Here is a 15358-nt window from a genome sequence, read left to right on the forward strand (position 1 = left end):
ATGATGCAAGGTTATTCCATCGTAAGGATGATTGGACCCGTCGTAGGCATGCCTGGTATTCCAGCCCGAGGCTAATTGGACATGTATGAGTGTTCGTGCTTATGAGTCAGTTATTATATGTATGTTGGTCCTAGGGATAAAGGAAGCATTATCTTGTCAATCCTAAAAGGTATTATCTCCCAGTTACATCCTGTTGTTCATTATATCCTTAGGAATTCGTTATCAAAACGGGTTTCTCTTGAAGGAGTACTTAATCTCTTGCCAAGAAAAGAGTTATAGGTAGCAGTGTGTGATTTGTGGTTATGCTTTCTGGTGAGAACCTGAGGTTATCAGAAGTTGAGTAGCTAGTTGAGAGTTAAGTGCAATGAATTCGGCAATGATCCAGTTTGGACGGTCTGTTAGGAAGCCAGACCATCTTGAGACTTCAGAATTCAGATTGAGTAAACGTGATCATATTGTAAGGGATTAGTTTATCTTCAGGTTTAGAACCATGTGATGGTTGGTTACAGTTGCCTTGGAAAGGTTGGGGTATGCTTATAGTTGTGGCCATGTAAGTTTAAGTTGTCTGACGTGTAAGGAATGATAAGAAACGATTTTGAGGACGAAATCAAATTTAAGTGGGGGAGAGTTGTAACATCCCATTTTAAATAGAATAATTAAATAATAAACTCGGGACCTCGAGAAGTAATTTTGCTATTATTTTATATTATTATAGCCCAAAATCAAATAACAATTAGTGGGGTGTTGGTTTCGGGAAGCCAAATGATAAGATTTGAACCTCCATGGGTTAAAGTGCAATTTTGGGATTTATTTTGCAAAGGATTTTAGAAGTCGGGGGGGGGGGGTTCATTTGGACTTAATATGTAAGGTTTTTGGATGGCTAGGGCTAAAAGGGTAAATTATTGTGACATCCAGATTCTCAAGGCCAGTAAAGACCGATTTTGTTTAGGCTTTATAAACATCCGAGTACTTCTTCTAATAAAAAATGTTGCGGAATTTGTACCCAGTAAAACATGATAAATTCGTTATCAAATCATTTCCGAAGAAATATATTTTTATTCATTTAAAACATTAGGATGTCATCGTCAATAAAGAGACATAAGCATAAACAAAACTTATATTCATTATCACTATTGATCTATATCTCCTTAATCTCTCAGTGTAATGTGACTTCATATCAAATCGGTGATATAAATAAAATGTGTGGGGTAGGATGGGAAACCTAGTGAGTACATAGGGTTTTTAACTCACAATAATATAATTATTATGTTTAATCATCAAATAGTTAACCCCAATTACTCATCCCCATTATCTTCTTTACTCTTAAGGATCTACCCTAAGAATCAACTATTTCTCGTTCATTCATTCCTAAGGAATAGGTACGAAGTCCATCATTGTCAATGACACAACTGTCAAGCACAACTGCTAGTTCTATCACTTAGGCGCAACTGCCATAATTGTGACATTCTATATGAGGCGCAATTGCTAGTATTGTCCTTCGAGCACAGCTGCTAGGGTTATCTCGTTTATTGACAATATCATTTTTGAGACTCCACTCGCAATACATGTCAATGGGTTTTTTGAGTACACCGGTGAACACATCGTTCACAACACCTACAGGTTGCGAGCCTGCTAGTGTTACACTAGATTGTCTAGAATAGTCTGTGATTGTCATCCATACTCTGCTAGATTAAGGGGCCAACATTTGGGAACAAGGCTTCTCACATCGTCCACCTCTCAACCTTACCTCATGGTCTATATCACTTCTCAACTCATCATCCAACTCATATTTCATCTACCCATATTTTACCCAACATATTATGTAGATATAAACACATATACAATTTAAATCATATAAAACTTGTATAAAATCGTTCATCCAGCATAGATAGCAAGTATACAGATAATATGAATACATAACACGTAATTTATATAAAATACATCATATCTATGTGTAAGATGAAAGAGACCATGCACTCACTTGAAAAGGTGGTGATTCAGAACTCTGACAACGCTTTGCTTCTTAAAAATAATTTCCTTCGACGAAACCTAGTATTATTACCACTAGAGTTTAGTCTATTATTCGTCGAGCCTAATTAATAGTCTAGCTATTATTACTATTATATAAGCTTTAAACAATACTTATATAACCTATACTAATAGCCCAAGTACTTATTATAAGTTCCTAATAACGTTACTATAATTAAATAAAAGTTGTATTAAAAATAGCGTAGGCCTAGGTCACTTACATCGGGTTTTATAGAAAGTCGGGCTTTGCTTGGAGCAGCGTTCCGAGCCGAAAATCTCTTCTTCTCGGAGCCGTCAAGCACTCTGGGGCTTCCGCCTAGTGCTAAGGAGGTTCCCTAGGCTTTTCGGGGGGTTTAGGGGCTAGAGAGAGGTTCTACAGAGAGAGAGAGAGAGAGAGAGAGAGAGAGAGAGTAAAGAGAATAAAGAATGGGAAATATGTGAATAAAATGAGGGTGGAAGAGGTTCTATTTATAGGGTAAAATATGGCTGAACTTGGTGAAACATGTCACCATCTGGTGGCAAGACTAGCAATGACCAAGATTGTGCCACGTCACCCATTTTCGCACAACACACTTCCAACTTCTAAAATCTGTAACATTCACATACGAGTTCCGTTTTTGACATTATTTATATCCATGCATAGGTAAAAATAATATCTACAACTTTCATTTTGAGTCCGTCGGCTAATTCTTGACCGATCTTAAATTTAACAGTACGAGAAGATTATACTGTTAAATGTCTGCGTAAAATTCATAACTTCTACATACGAACTCCGCTTTTCGTTTGTCTTTTTACCTTTGAGTTCCTATTAATGAGATATTCAGTTCTCATTTAGGTCGTGCAGGCAAAAAACCGCTCAATCTAAAATTCGAGTTTCGGGTTGTGCACTGCTAAGTCAAATCTTAGAAAATTCATAACTTCCTCATACGAAGTCAAATTTGGGCGTTCTTTTTATGCACTCTCTCGATTTAAAGTATACTACAACTTTGGTTTAGATTAATAAGGCCAAAAATTCCTCTATCATGAATTCACTATTTACATCTCCCGGTGCCATGCCGGTTTTGCCGTAAAACTTCGACGGGCCATGACTTCTTCGTTATAACTCGGATTTCGGCGTTCTTTATATGTACAGAACCCTTGAGACATATTCTACAACTTGGTTAAGATTATTTATTCTAAATAATCTTTTGACAAAAAGTTGTTTTCGACCCCTATTATCTCTAAATTGACTAGCCCGGATCTACGGGCGTTACAATTATGTACCTAAGCTGAAAAGAATTTGTCATGGAGGGGCCAAATGGTAATTTTAGGGATATAAATTGAAAGAAATAGGGAAGGAGGGACTAAGAGTGTCATTATGGACCAAAGTTTGGATGTATCGGGTATATAGCCGTCCACCCTTGTAACCCTAACCCTAACCCTAATCAGATGATTAGCCGTAACCTTATGCCTCCCTTCACACCAGTCGGAACCCTTCCCTCACCCACCTCCAACACCGCACCACCACCCGTTCCTCTCGTGATTCCGACCAACGAAGATGTCGTGAACAAACCCCGTTCGATTGTGTTGTTGCTGCCACCGTTCACTTCATCTCTTCTTCTCCCTTAGTTCGTTGGAACACCACCATCCTTAATGCCACCAGTGATGTCCTGAATAGTGAGGGTCTTTGCATGGGTCGTTGGAAAACCGTGAGCCAAGGTTGATACTGTTGCTATACTCGGTGGGTCTCGGACCACCATCTCCTTTTCTCCATTTCTCTTCGGGTGGTTACCTCACAGTTGTTGTTTAGGAGGCCGCTATATCACGCCGACACCCTCTATCAACCACCCGCCACCGTGAAATGGTGGCCGAGTTCGTGGTTTGTGATGCAGATGTTCGTGGGTGTGGGTCTTAGGTCTAGTTAAAAGCCATGAAGAACCACCATGGCAGCCGACCATGGTGGCAGCTGTCGAAGACGAAGCTATTACCGTTGCTCCTGCCCGCTTTCCTGCCACCATCTACCACCACTTGCCGCCTCTAGGTCGTTGATGGGTGCTTTACGTGGCTAGTTCATTTTTGTGTGTGTTTGGTGTTGCCTCACGAGGATGGATGTTCCCTTTGGATGGAAACCATGGAAAACCACCATGTCTGCCAACCATGGTGGTTATCGCCACCTTTCTGTTAAACCACCACCAGCCGTCGCGTGGTGGTGGCTATGTGCGTGTCTTTGCGCGCACGTGTGTGTGTAATAATTAGAAGTTTCATTGTAAAATTTGTAACCGGCCAGAATAATAATGGAAAACTTATAACCACCACCAACCGCCCTGTTGGGTAGCGGTGTGCCTAGTTTACGTTTTGACTCGTTTGGGATGCTTGGACAGAATGGGCCTGAAGAAACCCTAGTGGACCCAATGAAACCCTAATGGACCCAATGAAACCCTATTAGGTCCAATGAAGCCCTAATTGACCTAAAATCCCAATCTTGTTACTAATGGGCTAGTATTGGGTTGGAAACGCTAATGGCATAAAACCCTAATTTTGGGGATTGATCGGGACATGCACGGGAATTATTTATTAAACTTAAAATATTAATTAATAATCATATGCAAATTAACCTAAGGCAATATTGGACTTAATGGATTAAGTCCTTAATGGGTTAAGTAGGAACACTTAACCCTAATCGTCATTTCATGTGAAAACCCTAATTTCACTTGGGCCTTGAATTGGGCCTTGGTGATTAGACTATTGATGTGCTATCCGAGAACAAGTAAATGGACCAAAATAATTGGATGAGTTTTAGGGCAAGGCCCATGTGAAGGACTTGGGCCCAATTTGGAAAATTATGCCATAGGTAGGCCATAACTGGGACTTGATGATTATGTGATATTGGGCCATGAGAATACCAAGAGTTTGGCCTAGAATAATTGGACGGACCTTAAGAAAAGACCATGTAGAGGTATGGGCCCAATTTGGAAAATTAGGCCATATGTTGGGCCTTGGCCCATTACTTGACTATCGAGCCTTTGGAGTGTGAGTTGGACCTTGGGCTTGGAACCCAATTATTAATTGCGTATTGTTTGATTTTGGCAGTTCGGGAATCTTTCAACCAGCAGCTGGAGTTTCATCCGAGGGACTTCAAAAGTGCCAGTTGAGTTATCCTCACTATACTAATGGGTCGAAGGCACCAATGCCAGCCCATTGGATCTGATATCCTAATAGTTGGTATTATATTGAGTATGAGTTAGATATGCATGATAGATGTTATGCCAGTTGGTAGATCTGTAGGACTACCTGTGTTACTATATGATTAATTGTATATGCATTAGTTATGTTATATGTCGACATGTTATGTGGGATGGGTTGAGGTTGTACTGCTCCGTGCGGTAGCCAACAAACCCTAGATTATTCCAGATATGAGTCGTGGGTCGGGCAGGGCATGCCAGACTCATACTAAGGACTCAGGAGTTGGTTATTCATGATAGTTTTCTATGCCACTTTGGTAGATCTTTTGGGCTACATCTATCATTGTTTGATAATGTGTATGCGCATTTAGCTGTATATGTAGACATCTTGTGCGGGTAGGGTTGAGGTTGCATTGCTTTATGCGGTGACCAACAAACCTTGGAGTATGCCAGATATAAGCTAAGGGCCGGTAAGGCATACTAGACTTATACTGACGACTCATTAGCATACCAGATACGAGCTGAGGATCGAGTGGTAGGCCAGACTTGTACTGAGGGCTTAAGGAAAATGGAGCATTCCAGTTGCTAGCTGAGCCAGGGGAGCAAGCCAGACTCGCACTGAGGGCTGATCAGTTATAGTTCAGTCTTAGGACTGAAAGGGGTAAGCCAGTCATAAGCTATGGGCGTGAAAGCAAACCAGACTTATGTTGTGGGCTTGGAGGCAAGCCAGATTTGAGTTGTGGGCCTGGAAGGCAAGCCAGACTCACACTATGGGCCCAGGGGTAATCCGGTCTGTAAAGCTATAGACGCATTACATGTTGTTATTTGTATATGTGTTATTTGCAGTGTATCGGTATTTTGGGGGAACTCACTAAGCTTTGGGCTTACAGTTTTAGTTTGGGTTTCAGGTACCTCGTATGATCGCGGGAAGGCAAAGGTGTGATCGTACAACTCCTCACATTTTATGACTATGTTTCTAGGAGACTCTGATTTTAAACCATTTTAAAAACATTTTGTAATAACTAATGGCTTTTGAATGTTTGAAAAGTTTTAAATTGGATTGATTTTTATGGGTGTTACAGATTTGACATATATGTTGATGGCTGCTGAAGTAGAAATGCTTAAAAACACAACTAAAGCAGAAATGCTTATAGCGTCTAATTCCAAGGTTTCCATAGACATTGAAAATGGTGAAATTAGTGATCAAGAAAAGATTTCTCTTCCCAATTGAAAGGGATCATCCAAGGTCAAACCATTTGATTGTATGGAAAAAGGCTCATTCTGAGATCATTCCATATGTTGACCCGAATGAGTCCATATGTTTCTACTGCCAATGGAAACGAAGGTGGCCAAAATACCTGAAGGATCTTGAAGACGATAAAGTCAGTTCATGTGACTATACTTTAGGTACATCCATTATCTAAATCTATAAGTTCCTATTCTTAAAGTCTTAATACATAATGTGATGGTCATATTTTGATGGTATTATAGGATCTAACCGAGCCGTCGTGCCTTTCCCGAACAACATCATAGTTCTGCCACTGCACTGCGAGTACCTATGCCTCACGTCGCGATGCAAATTACATTACCCTATACTTACGATGAAACTTTCTTCCAATTACCGCCTCGCCAAGGCAAGACCCTTTCCGCGCTGCAGTAACCTGCATTACAACAACTCCATAGCTTATTCCATTCCAGCTTTGGGACATTTTTCTTCTAATCTTTAAATTCTCATAACGTGTTCACCTTAAACCCGTTTTTTTGATGATCTTTATATTCATATGAAGGTGGGGATGAGTTCTAAAACTCCATTAAGTCACTTATGACTGACTTACTACAATTATTAATCTATTAAGTCACAAACTTGGCCTAAAAACCTAAAATTTCCATTTTACCCTTTATGGCCAAAATGCATCATCTCTTATTAGTATTCTCTTGAACCCACTTATCCTATCACATAAAAGCGACTTAGACTTATCTTAACCCATTTCATGAAGTTACATCTTCTCATTTAATGAAATTCCTCTAAATGTCCAAATTGCCTTTTTGGTCAAAATCTCTCTAGAATTTGGATTCTTACATTAAAGCTTATATGTGAGAGTATTTAAAGAAAAAACACTTTGATTTTTCACTATTTTTTCTTCTCTTTCTATTGATAGCCAAAAATCACAACAAGATACCCGGTGTGGTGTTCGCGAAGGGACCTTGCTTCCCATCCCTTTCTCCGAGCCTTCCAATATCGACATTGACTACTCTAACTTATATTTTTGCCTAACTATCTTAAATTATTTTTTAGAACTTTATTTTATATTTTTATAGTTTTCATATATTAGCTTAACTAGTTTATAACCTGTGGGGATCACGGTTACAAAATTAATTAAACTTTGATAGTAAAATGCGAAAATTATTAACTAAGAGATATTTTTTTTAGTTATATAAAGCTATACTCATAATTTAAATAAATACACGACTTTATAATCTATATTCATCATATTCTAATGTGAATGTTAATAGTTTAATTTAATTAGAGTGAAAATTTTAATATTTAAAATTTACAATGAAGAATCAATAAGCAAATAACATGACATTAATTAGAAAACTTAATAAGATGGCACATAACAAAATAAATAAATAAATAAATAAACCTATTCATGGGGAGATAACTTTTCATCTTATGTCAGATTTTAAAAATTGTTCCATCCCTATTACATTTCACCGAGATGAAAATTAAAACTTTATGCATATAGAAAATTGATTTTAGCTTCTAGGAGGGTGTTTGATATTGCTTTTTCAACTAACAAATCATTTTTAGAAAAAAAACTTTTGATTTATGATTTTTTCCCAAAGAAACTTTTAAAATGTGTTTGTATGGATTTTTGAGGGTGTAAAAGAAAAAAAGCCAAAAGTTACTAAAAGTCACGAATCTGTGACTTACTAAAAGTCATGAATCTGTGACTTTTTAAGCTGGAAGGAGTAGTGCCACCGAAACCGCACTCCATTTACTGCCATATGTGTGCCACATCATTTTTTACCACACAAGTATGGTTTTTTGCCACACCTAGGGAGTGGTGCCACACTTTTTTTTTAACTACTTTAATTTAATGAAGCTTCTTTTTTAATAAAAGAACATAATTTTTCATTAATTGAAAATTAAAAAACATTATAGTGTATTACTAAAATAACAATAAAAAAACACACATGTCATTAAAAAAAATCCTAGAAACTTAAGAAAACAAAAATAAAATAACTAAAACATACTACATAAAGTCGTTCTCCGAGAACTCGTCTTCCGATTTAGCCGGTGGATCCAAATTAAGGTTAATGTGTTGAATCCTGTAAATGTGTTCCACCAAGTCCATGCGAAGATTGTGAGATGTTTCAGTGCAACGTATCTCTACTCTCCTGTTCATATACTCTTCACCACCAATTTCTATTGGTTGTGTCTCGGGTATGGTTTCTTCCTCATCAAACTCACATATCACTCTTCCTTCGTCTTCAATAATCATGTTATGCAATATGATACATGTATACATGATTTCTTGAAGTTTTTCATCACCAAAATAAATTGTTGGTTTTATCAATATGAACCAACGTTTCTTAAGAGTACCAAAAGCACGCTCGACATCCTTCCTAACTCTTTCTTGAGCTCTCTTGAATTTTTTTTTGTTTAGAACCATGTGGACATGTAAATGATTTAACAAACACAACATACTCAAGATAGATTCCATCGACCAGGTAATAACCATACTTATATGGCGTCCCATGCACATCAAAAGAAGAATCTGGTGCAGATCCATCATATATGTTGTTAAATATAGGTGAACGATTAAGAACGTTGACGTCGTTAATCGAACCTGGAGAACCAAAAAAGCATGTCAAATCCACAGATCCTATGATGCAACTGCTTCAAATATGATCGTTGGGTGACCATACTCACCTCAAGTAAATTTTCCATGGTGTGAGGTAGGACAATTTTTCCATGCCCAATGGAGACAATCTAAACTTCCTAGCATTCGAGGAAACCCATACACACTAGCATGATGAGTTTGCAATTGTAAGATGTCATTACGTGTAGCCTTACATAAATATTTTGGACCATAAAACTGAATCACAGTTTTGCAGAAATAGTGGAGATTGTCTCGTACGATCCTAGCAGACATCCTAAAACTCTCGTCCAACGCATCAGACATAATGCCATATGCTAACTGACAAAGTGCGGCCGTGCATTTTTTGTAAGGGAGTGAAACCGGGTGTACCTCTAGCATCATAACGTTGTTGGAAAAAATTACACTCCCTCGTTACATTTTCAACTATATGTTCGTATAGACGTTTGAACATTCTGAAGCGCCTACGAAAATAATAGCATTGATAAGTTGCATTCTCTTGAAAGTAGTCTTGTACCAAACGTTGGTTGGCTTCTTCATGATTTCTGCAAATATATCTTCGTGTTCTCCATTGAGAACTTTCAGCTGCGTTATGGCATAAAACATCATATGTTTGTTCCGCCATTTGAGCACACGCAACAACGACATCAAAAATAACTTGAAACTCTTCAGAAGATGAACATGACATTTTGAGAGAGAATGGTGTTTTTTGTTTGAAAAAAATGAAGTGTATGTAGTATAATTTAGGGATTTTTACATTTATATCCTTCTAAACTATAAATATTACTTCTATATCCTTATAAACTTCAATATTACGTCTATATCCTTTTAAAAATATAAAAATTACATCTATATCCAAATCCATTTTTTAATTATAATTATATCAATTTTATATTTAGACAATTAGATAAAAATAAAAACTACATATAAGTTTACCAAAATACCCCTTTTAACATTAAACGAGTATCTATTCCATCAAAATGGGGCCTCTTCTTCATTGCTTCAATTCTCTGATATTTAGTTGCTTAATAAACATCGGCTGCCTCACCTTCTTCTCACCTACACCACAACCTGTAAACGACAATGCCCCCTTCGTTCCACACTACTTTGAGAAACCAGTAGACCGCCACTCCTCACTGTTGTGACCTAGATATATCCTCTCCTTTCACAGCAAAAACGTCACCCAGAAATTCCTCCTTGTCTTCTCACTGATAATTTAAGGTTTGATTCTCTTCCGTCTTCTTTTATTCAAGGGTTATTCTACGGTGGTTCCCTTAATAGTTTAAAGTTTCATGTGGATTTGATTTTGCAATTTCTTAATTCTTCTTGGTATTTTCTTATTTTGGGATTTGAAGGTCCGATTTACACATATCTTTGAGTAGATTTATCATGCTCGTAGGTGATTGGTACACAATTCGTTCCAATAAAAGCTTAGATTTGATCATGCTAATGTTTTTATTCTTGTATGAAGTGTTATGAAGTCTAGTATAGTTAGTAATTTTTTTTGTAAAGATTAAGATCGATATCAAGTTGGAACTCGACTTTACTTTTGATACCAAACTCCAATGCAGCTATAAACAATTGGAAAATGGCTTCAAGTAGACCTTTACAACAAAATGCTCGAATTTTTGATTGAACCCGATAGAATCTCATTTTCTATTGCAGATTGATCTGACTTCCAAGGTATCTTTAATCTTCTCAGAACACCAAGAAAACAACCTAGCACTTTTAGTAGCAATAAGTTTGGAATGTTTCCTACTTGCTGACTCACCACCATCTAGAATTTTTGTGCAGGAAATTTGGTATTGGTTTAGATTAACGAAACAAAAGATAAGAAAACATCAATTTTTCAGTATTATTTGGTTCTTTATTTTCTGATCATGGAGTTGGTTTCGGATCTATGTTGTATGTAGAAGTTAACATGTTGATTCTTAAGTGCAACCTGTTTCAAAAGAGAGTTGTAACCAGGTGGAATATTTTACACAGATTCTAAATGTGGGGATACATTATATCTGTGATAACTATCTCCTTTCATTCTTGTTGTTCAAAGCTTCTCTTTCCTATCTATTATAGCAACCATAATCACTTTATCAGAAATCTATAAAGGATTTGATCATTTATTGTTTCGTGTTTCTACCAACTGGATGGGGGCTGATACTAGCTAGTAAGCAAGCTCTCTTGATTTTGAATCAAAATCTTGATCTTTTTATTTCTTGAAGTAAAAGTAACCATTTTTTCTTCATACTAGGTTGGTAAAACATTCAGGCCGTTGAGTCGATGCACGATTTTGTGGAAATTCACATCACTCTTAGTTATTCAATCACAGGTTCCAAGGTCTTATTAGAAGTCATTACCGGTATCAAGTTGCTACTTTTGAAAAGATCAGCAACAAAAGGAAAACAAAGGCTTTCGAGGTACATTGCTATTTTGGAAACATGAGTACAAGTAGATTGTTATTTTAGTCTTTTTCCACATTGTTTCTGGTGGCTTTTGTCTATGTTAATCTAAATTTTGTAGGTTCTTGTTTTCTCTATATTGTAACTTTCCAAGCATCCTACTGGTTTTCATATTTAATACATTTTAGTTATAACATAATTTAATTGTACAATTTATAGTTGAAAACTAAAAAAAATACTTCAAACAAACATTGTGTTAAAATATTGTTTCAACATTTTGAGCGGCATCTAGTTGGAGCATTTAATCAGCTAAGTGGAAGGCATTGTGGTTTATGATTCTATTGCCTATTGGTGGTGTATAAAACCCAACAAAGCAAAATAGTACAAAAATGATCCTATGAAGAAAACAATTACATAAATGGTTCCTGTGATAGAAAAATATTACATAAATGGTCCCAAAACAAAATTACATAAATGGTCCCTATGACAAAAAGCGATTACAGGAATGGTCCCAAATCAATTAAAAAAATCGTCCTTGTTGCAGAAAATGATTACAGAAATGGTCCCTGTGACAAAAAAATATTACCTTAATTGTCCCAAAACATAATTTCATAAATAGACCCTGTGGCAGAAAATGATTACATAAATGGTCCTTATAAAGAAAAACAATTACATAAATGGTCCGAAAACAAATATAAATAGTTGATCAAATTCATAACAATTTTTTCCCATGAAAAATCCATCCAAACAACAAAATTAAAGAATTAAACAATCCATTCATCAAGCATTAAAGTACTAAAGTCTAATCAAACTCTTAACAAAAGCTCATGATCTTTTTTGTTCTTTATTCTTGCTAGTGGATGCATCATCAGAACCTTGACGTTCGAGATTTTTGCAAGTCTTTTGATGGTGTCCAAACATACCACAACGGGGGCATCTATGTCTTTTCTTGGGTTCATCACGTGGTACAATTCTATTCTTTTTAGGTCGTCCAGGAGGCCGTTTTATAATAGGTGGGTATATCTTCTCGATTGTCTTTATATGCACCCATTGATCCTTTCCCGACATTGGAGCAATTTCTAAAGCATATGCTTCTTTAAATTTATCAATTGTGAAATATGTATCGACATATATGTCCCAATCAGGATCCCTTGTAAAAGCAATATTTGCAGCTGCATGCACACATGGTAGGCCTTTAACTTTCCAAACTCGACAACTACATTTTATCTCATCTAGTATAACCTCCCAACGTTTTCCTTTGTAGTTCACCTGTGCTCGATTGTCACTGCTTCTACAAACTTCAAAGTTACCTAAGTTCTACATGAGAAAATAAGACAAGAATAAATTATAGAAGAATTTTTTTTCTATGTTTTCACAATCCTAAATAAAATAAAAATAGATAATACATGAGAAATTCATTAAACTTGCCTTAGAGATTCTCTTGAGATAATTCTTTGCTTTTGGTACTAATGTTCCTTTCCATTTGTTTACAATTTTTCTTTTTTTTGTCAAATCGTTGCATAAGCTTTTCTCTAATTGCATCAAGGAGATCGAGCACTGGTTTATAACGTATGTCACCTACCCAGGAGTTAAAAGTTTATGAAATATTGTTGGTAATATAGTCACACTTGACAACTGTACCAAACTTGCTTCTACTCTATATCTTCTTATGGTTCTCATTTAAATATAAAATCCATCCTCACGTACACTTGCAATTTCATTTAACAATCTATCATGCTTACTAATAGAGTAGGTCTTTGCAGCATCCCATAGCTTGGTTATGAAATAATCACCTCGATAATGTTTCTTGAAGTTGCTATATAAATGTCTTATGCATTCGCGATGCTTAACATTAGGATAAACCTGTGTAATAGCTACTTCCAACCCTTTTTGCTTGTCAGAGGAGATAACAAGACCGTCTGGTGTACCGATTGCTTTTTCTAGTGACTTGAGAAACCAAGTCCATGAATTTTTATTCTCAGACTCAAGCACACCATAGGCTACTGGAAACATGCCATGGTTATCGTCGATACTTGTGGCAGCGGCTAGTACACCATTAAATTTCTCCTTCAAATGACAAGCATCGATCACAATGTAAGGACGACAACTAGAAAGAAACCCCTTAGAGCATGCTGTTAATGATATAAAAAAGCGTAGGAAATGTTTCTTGTTATCCTCTGTTTGCAAATCAATCTCCACAACACTTCTAGGGTTTCTTTGTTCAAGCTCCTGTTTGAAATCATATATATTTACGTAAGATTCATCCCACTTGCCATACATATCACTATAAGCTTGTTCTTTTCCTCTAAAGACTCATATATGGTACATCAACATTGTAGCTTTGCATACACCACTTTTTTAGGTTGGCGGGAGATACATCTCCATCAGATTTCAGCTTGTCGGTTAGAACATCACCAATCCATCCTTGAGTTGCATGTTTGTTACCACACTTGTTGCTTCGAGTACAAGAACGAGTTTCTACAAATTTCTTAACCTATAAAATTGCATAAAAACATATACTAATGTTAACGAAATAATCATGTCAGCAAATGTAGTATTTCTTAAAATTTATACTTACTTCAAAAGTAACCTCATCCTTAGTAAGAGAAGCATGGATTCTCCACTCACACTTTTTATCTTCACAACATGCCGTAAGTCGTGTCAAATCGCTTTTCCCAATAATATACTGAAATTCATTTGTTATCGCATAGTTGTTTAACGCTCTTCTAAAAGCAATCACATTTGGAAATTTAGAATTCACTTTCATAACCGCATTTTTATTGCTATATGAATAACTTTTAAAATCAGAATTTAGAAGCTCATACTCATTACTAGAACTATGACGACTGTGATAGCTTTCTTCACTTGGACAATTTGAGTCTGAATCATTTTCGTCATCTGATTCATCAATAACTTGATCTTGGCCACTAAACGATTTATACATTTTTTGTGTAATTTTTTCAGTCGTCGCATAAATTATTACTTCTTTCTCTTCCTTATACATGTTAAGCATCACCATGAAGCTTTCATCAGAATCAATTATAATAAAACGTTGCTCTTTTGAATTCTTGTCAATAAAGACTATTGACAACACAATATCGTTTTATGATGGATAATGTTTTTCTACCTCTTCAACCAGTTCATTCAAGTTGTATGAGCAAATGTCTATATAGAGAGTTTTTTCTAAAGCCGAAATAGTACACTTGCCTACATGAGTTCCTAGCAAACCGAAAAAACCTCCATATTTCAGTTTAAGCTTGTATTTCCATGTTACTTGCCTGATAACCACATAGAAAAAAAAAAAAACGGGTAATGAAATATACATGAAACATAAAATATCAACCATCTTGTAGGTAAATAAAATTTGATCCTTAGAATTATTGTAGAAACGTACTCAATTATCGGGGAGTGACCAAATATCTCCCGTCTCGGTGTATCTACCTCATCAACCATCAAAATTAATCGAACGCAATTACAGAAAGAGGTGGAGACTAAATTCTGTTTTGTAAATCAAAATTAATCAAATGTAAACACATAATTGATCAAATGTGAAGTTAATCTAGTGCAAAATAAATTACTTCAAATAATATGACAAAGATTACTTGTTGTGAAGAAGAAGAGCCAGCGATAGCAATATATGGAGAAGAAATTTTGTTTTGTGAACCAAAGTTTATCCAATGCAATACACAACTGATCAAATGCAAAGTTAATCTAACCAGAAGATTACCTGTTGTGATGAAGATGCGAAACTGAGTTATGATGAAGATGCGAAAATCACTAGGTAAGGAGATAGAGTACGTGATCAAGAAGATGATAATGTAACTGCGCCGATTTAAGGGAGGGATACGTAATCTAATATGTCCAGCAACTTAAATTGGGATTTAATTAT

The 15358-nt window shown here is 36.2% G+C and overlaps 1 protein-coding gene and 1 long non-coding RNA gene across 3 annotated transcripts; one reads left to right on the top strand and one right to left on the bottom strand.

Moving 5' to 3' along the window:
- Window positions 1–8446: 8446 nt before the first annotated feature.
- On the bottom strand, window positions 8447–9761 carry LOC145007052 (uncharacterized). Its single transcript, XM_078966054.1, has 3 exons — window positions 9446–9761; window positions 8922–9043; window positions 8447–8839 (listed from the first exon to the last, which is right to left on the bottom strand). Exons 1-3 carry the CDS (start codon window positions 9759–9761, stop codon window positions 8447–8449), a joined length of 831 nt encoding a protein of 276 aa, XP_078822180.1.
- A 332-nt stretch (window positions 9762–10093) lies between these two features.
- On the top strand, window positions 10094–13874 carry LOC145003850 (uncharacterized). Of its 2 annotated transcripts, XR_013662183.1 has the most exons (5): window positions 10094–10294; window positions 10645–11237; window positions 11322–11487; window positions 12327–12656; window positions 12734–13873. It is a non-coding gene; the product is annotated as an uncharacterized LOC145003850 (long non-coding RNA). The 2 variants fall into 2 exon arrangements; XR_013662182.1 differs by having other exon boundaries at window positions 12327–13874.
- The last annotated feature ends 1484 nt before the right edge of the window (window positions 13875–15358 follow it).

The sequence above is a fragment of the Lactuca saligna genome, chromosome 7 (assembly GCF_052625555.1).
Source record: "Lactuca saligna cultivar CGN05327 chromosome 7, ASM5262555v1, whole genome shotgun sequence".
Classification (NCBI taxonomy): domain Eukaryota; kingdom Viridiplantae; phylum Streptophyta; class Magnoliopsida; order Asterales; family Asteraceae; genus Lactuca; species Lactuca saligna.

Excerpts from the sequence above, each read along its gene's own strand:
- LOC145007052 (XM_078966054.1), bottom strand. The coding sequence starts at position 9,761 with ATGTCATGTTCATCTTCTGAAGAGTTTCAAGTTATTTTTGATGTCGTT. Across the intron at positions 9,044-9,445 it reads ACAACGTTATGATGCTAGAG|GTTCGATTAACGACGTCAAC; the intron begins GTACACCCGGTT and ends TTGGTTCTCCAG. Across the intron at positions 8,840-8,921 it reads ATAAGTATGGTTATTACCTG|AGAGCTCAAGAAAGAGTTAG; the intron begins GTCGATGGAATC and ends AAAAAATTCAAG.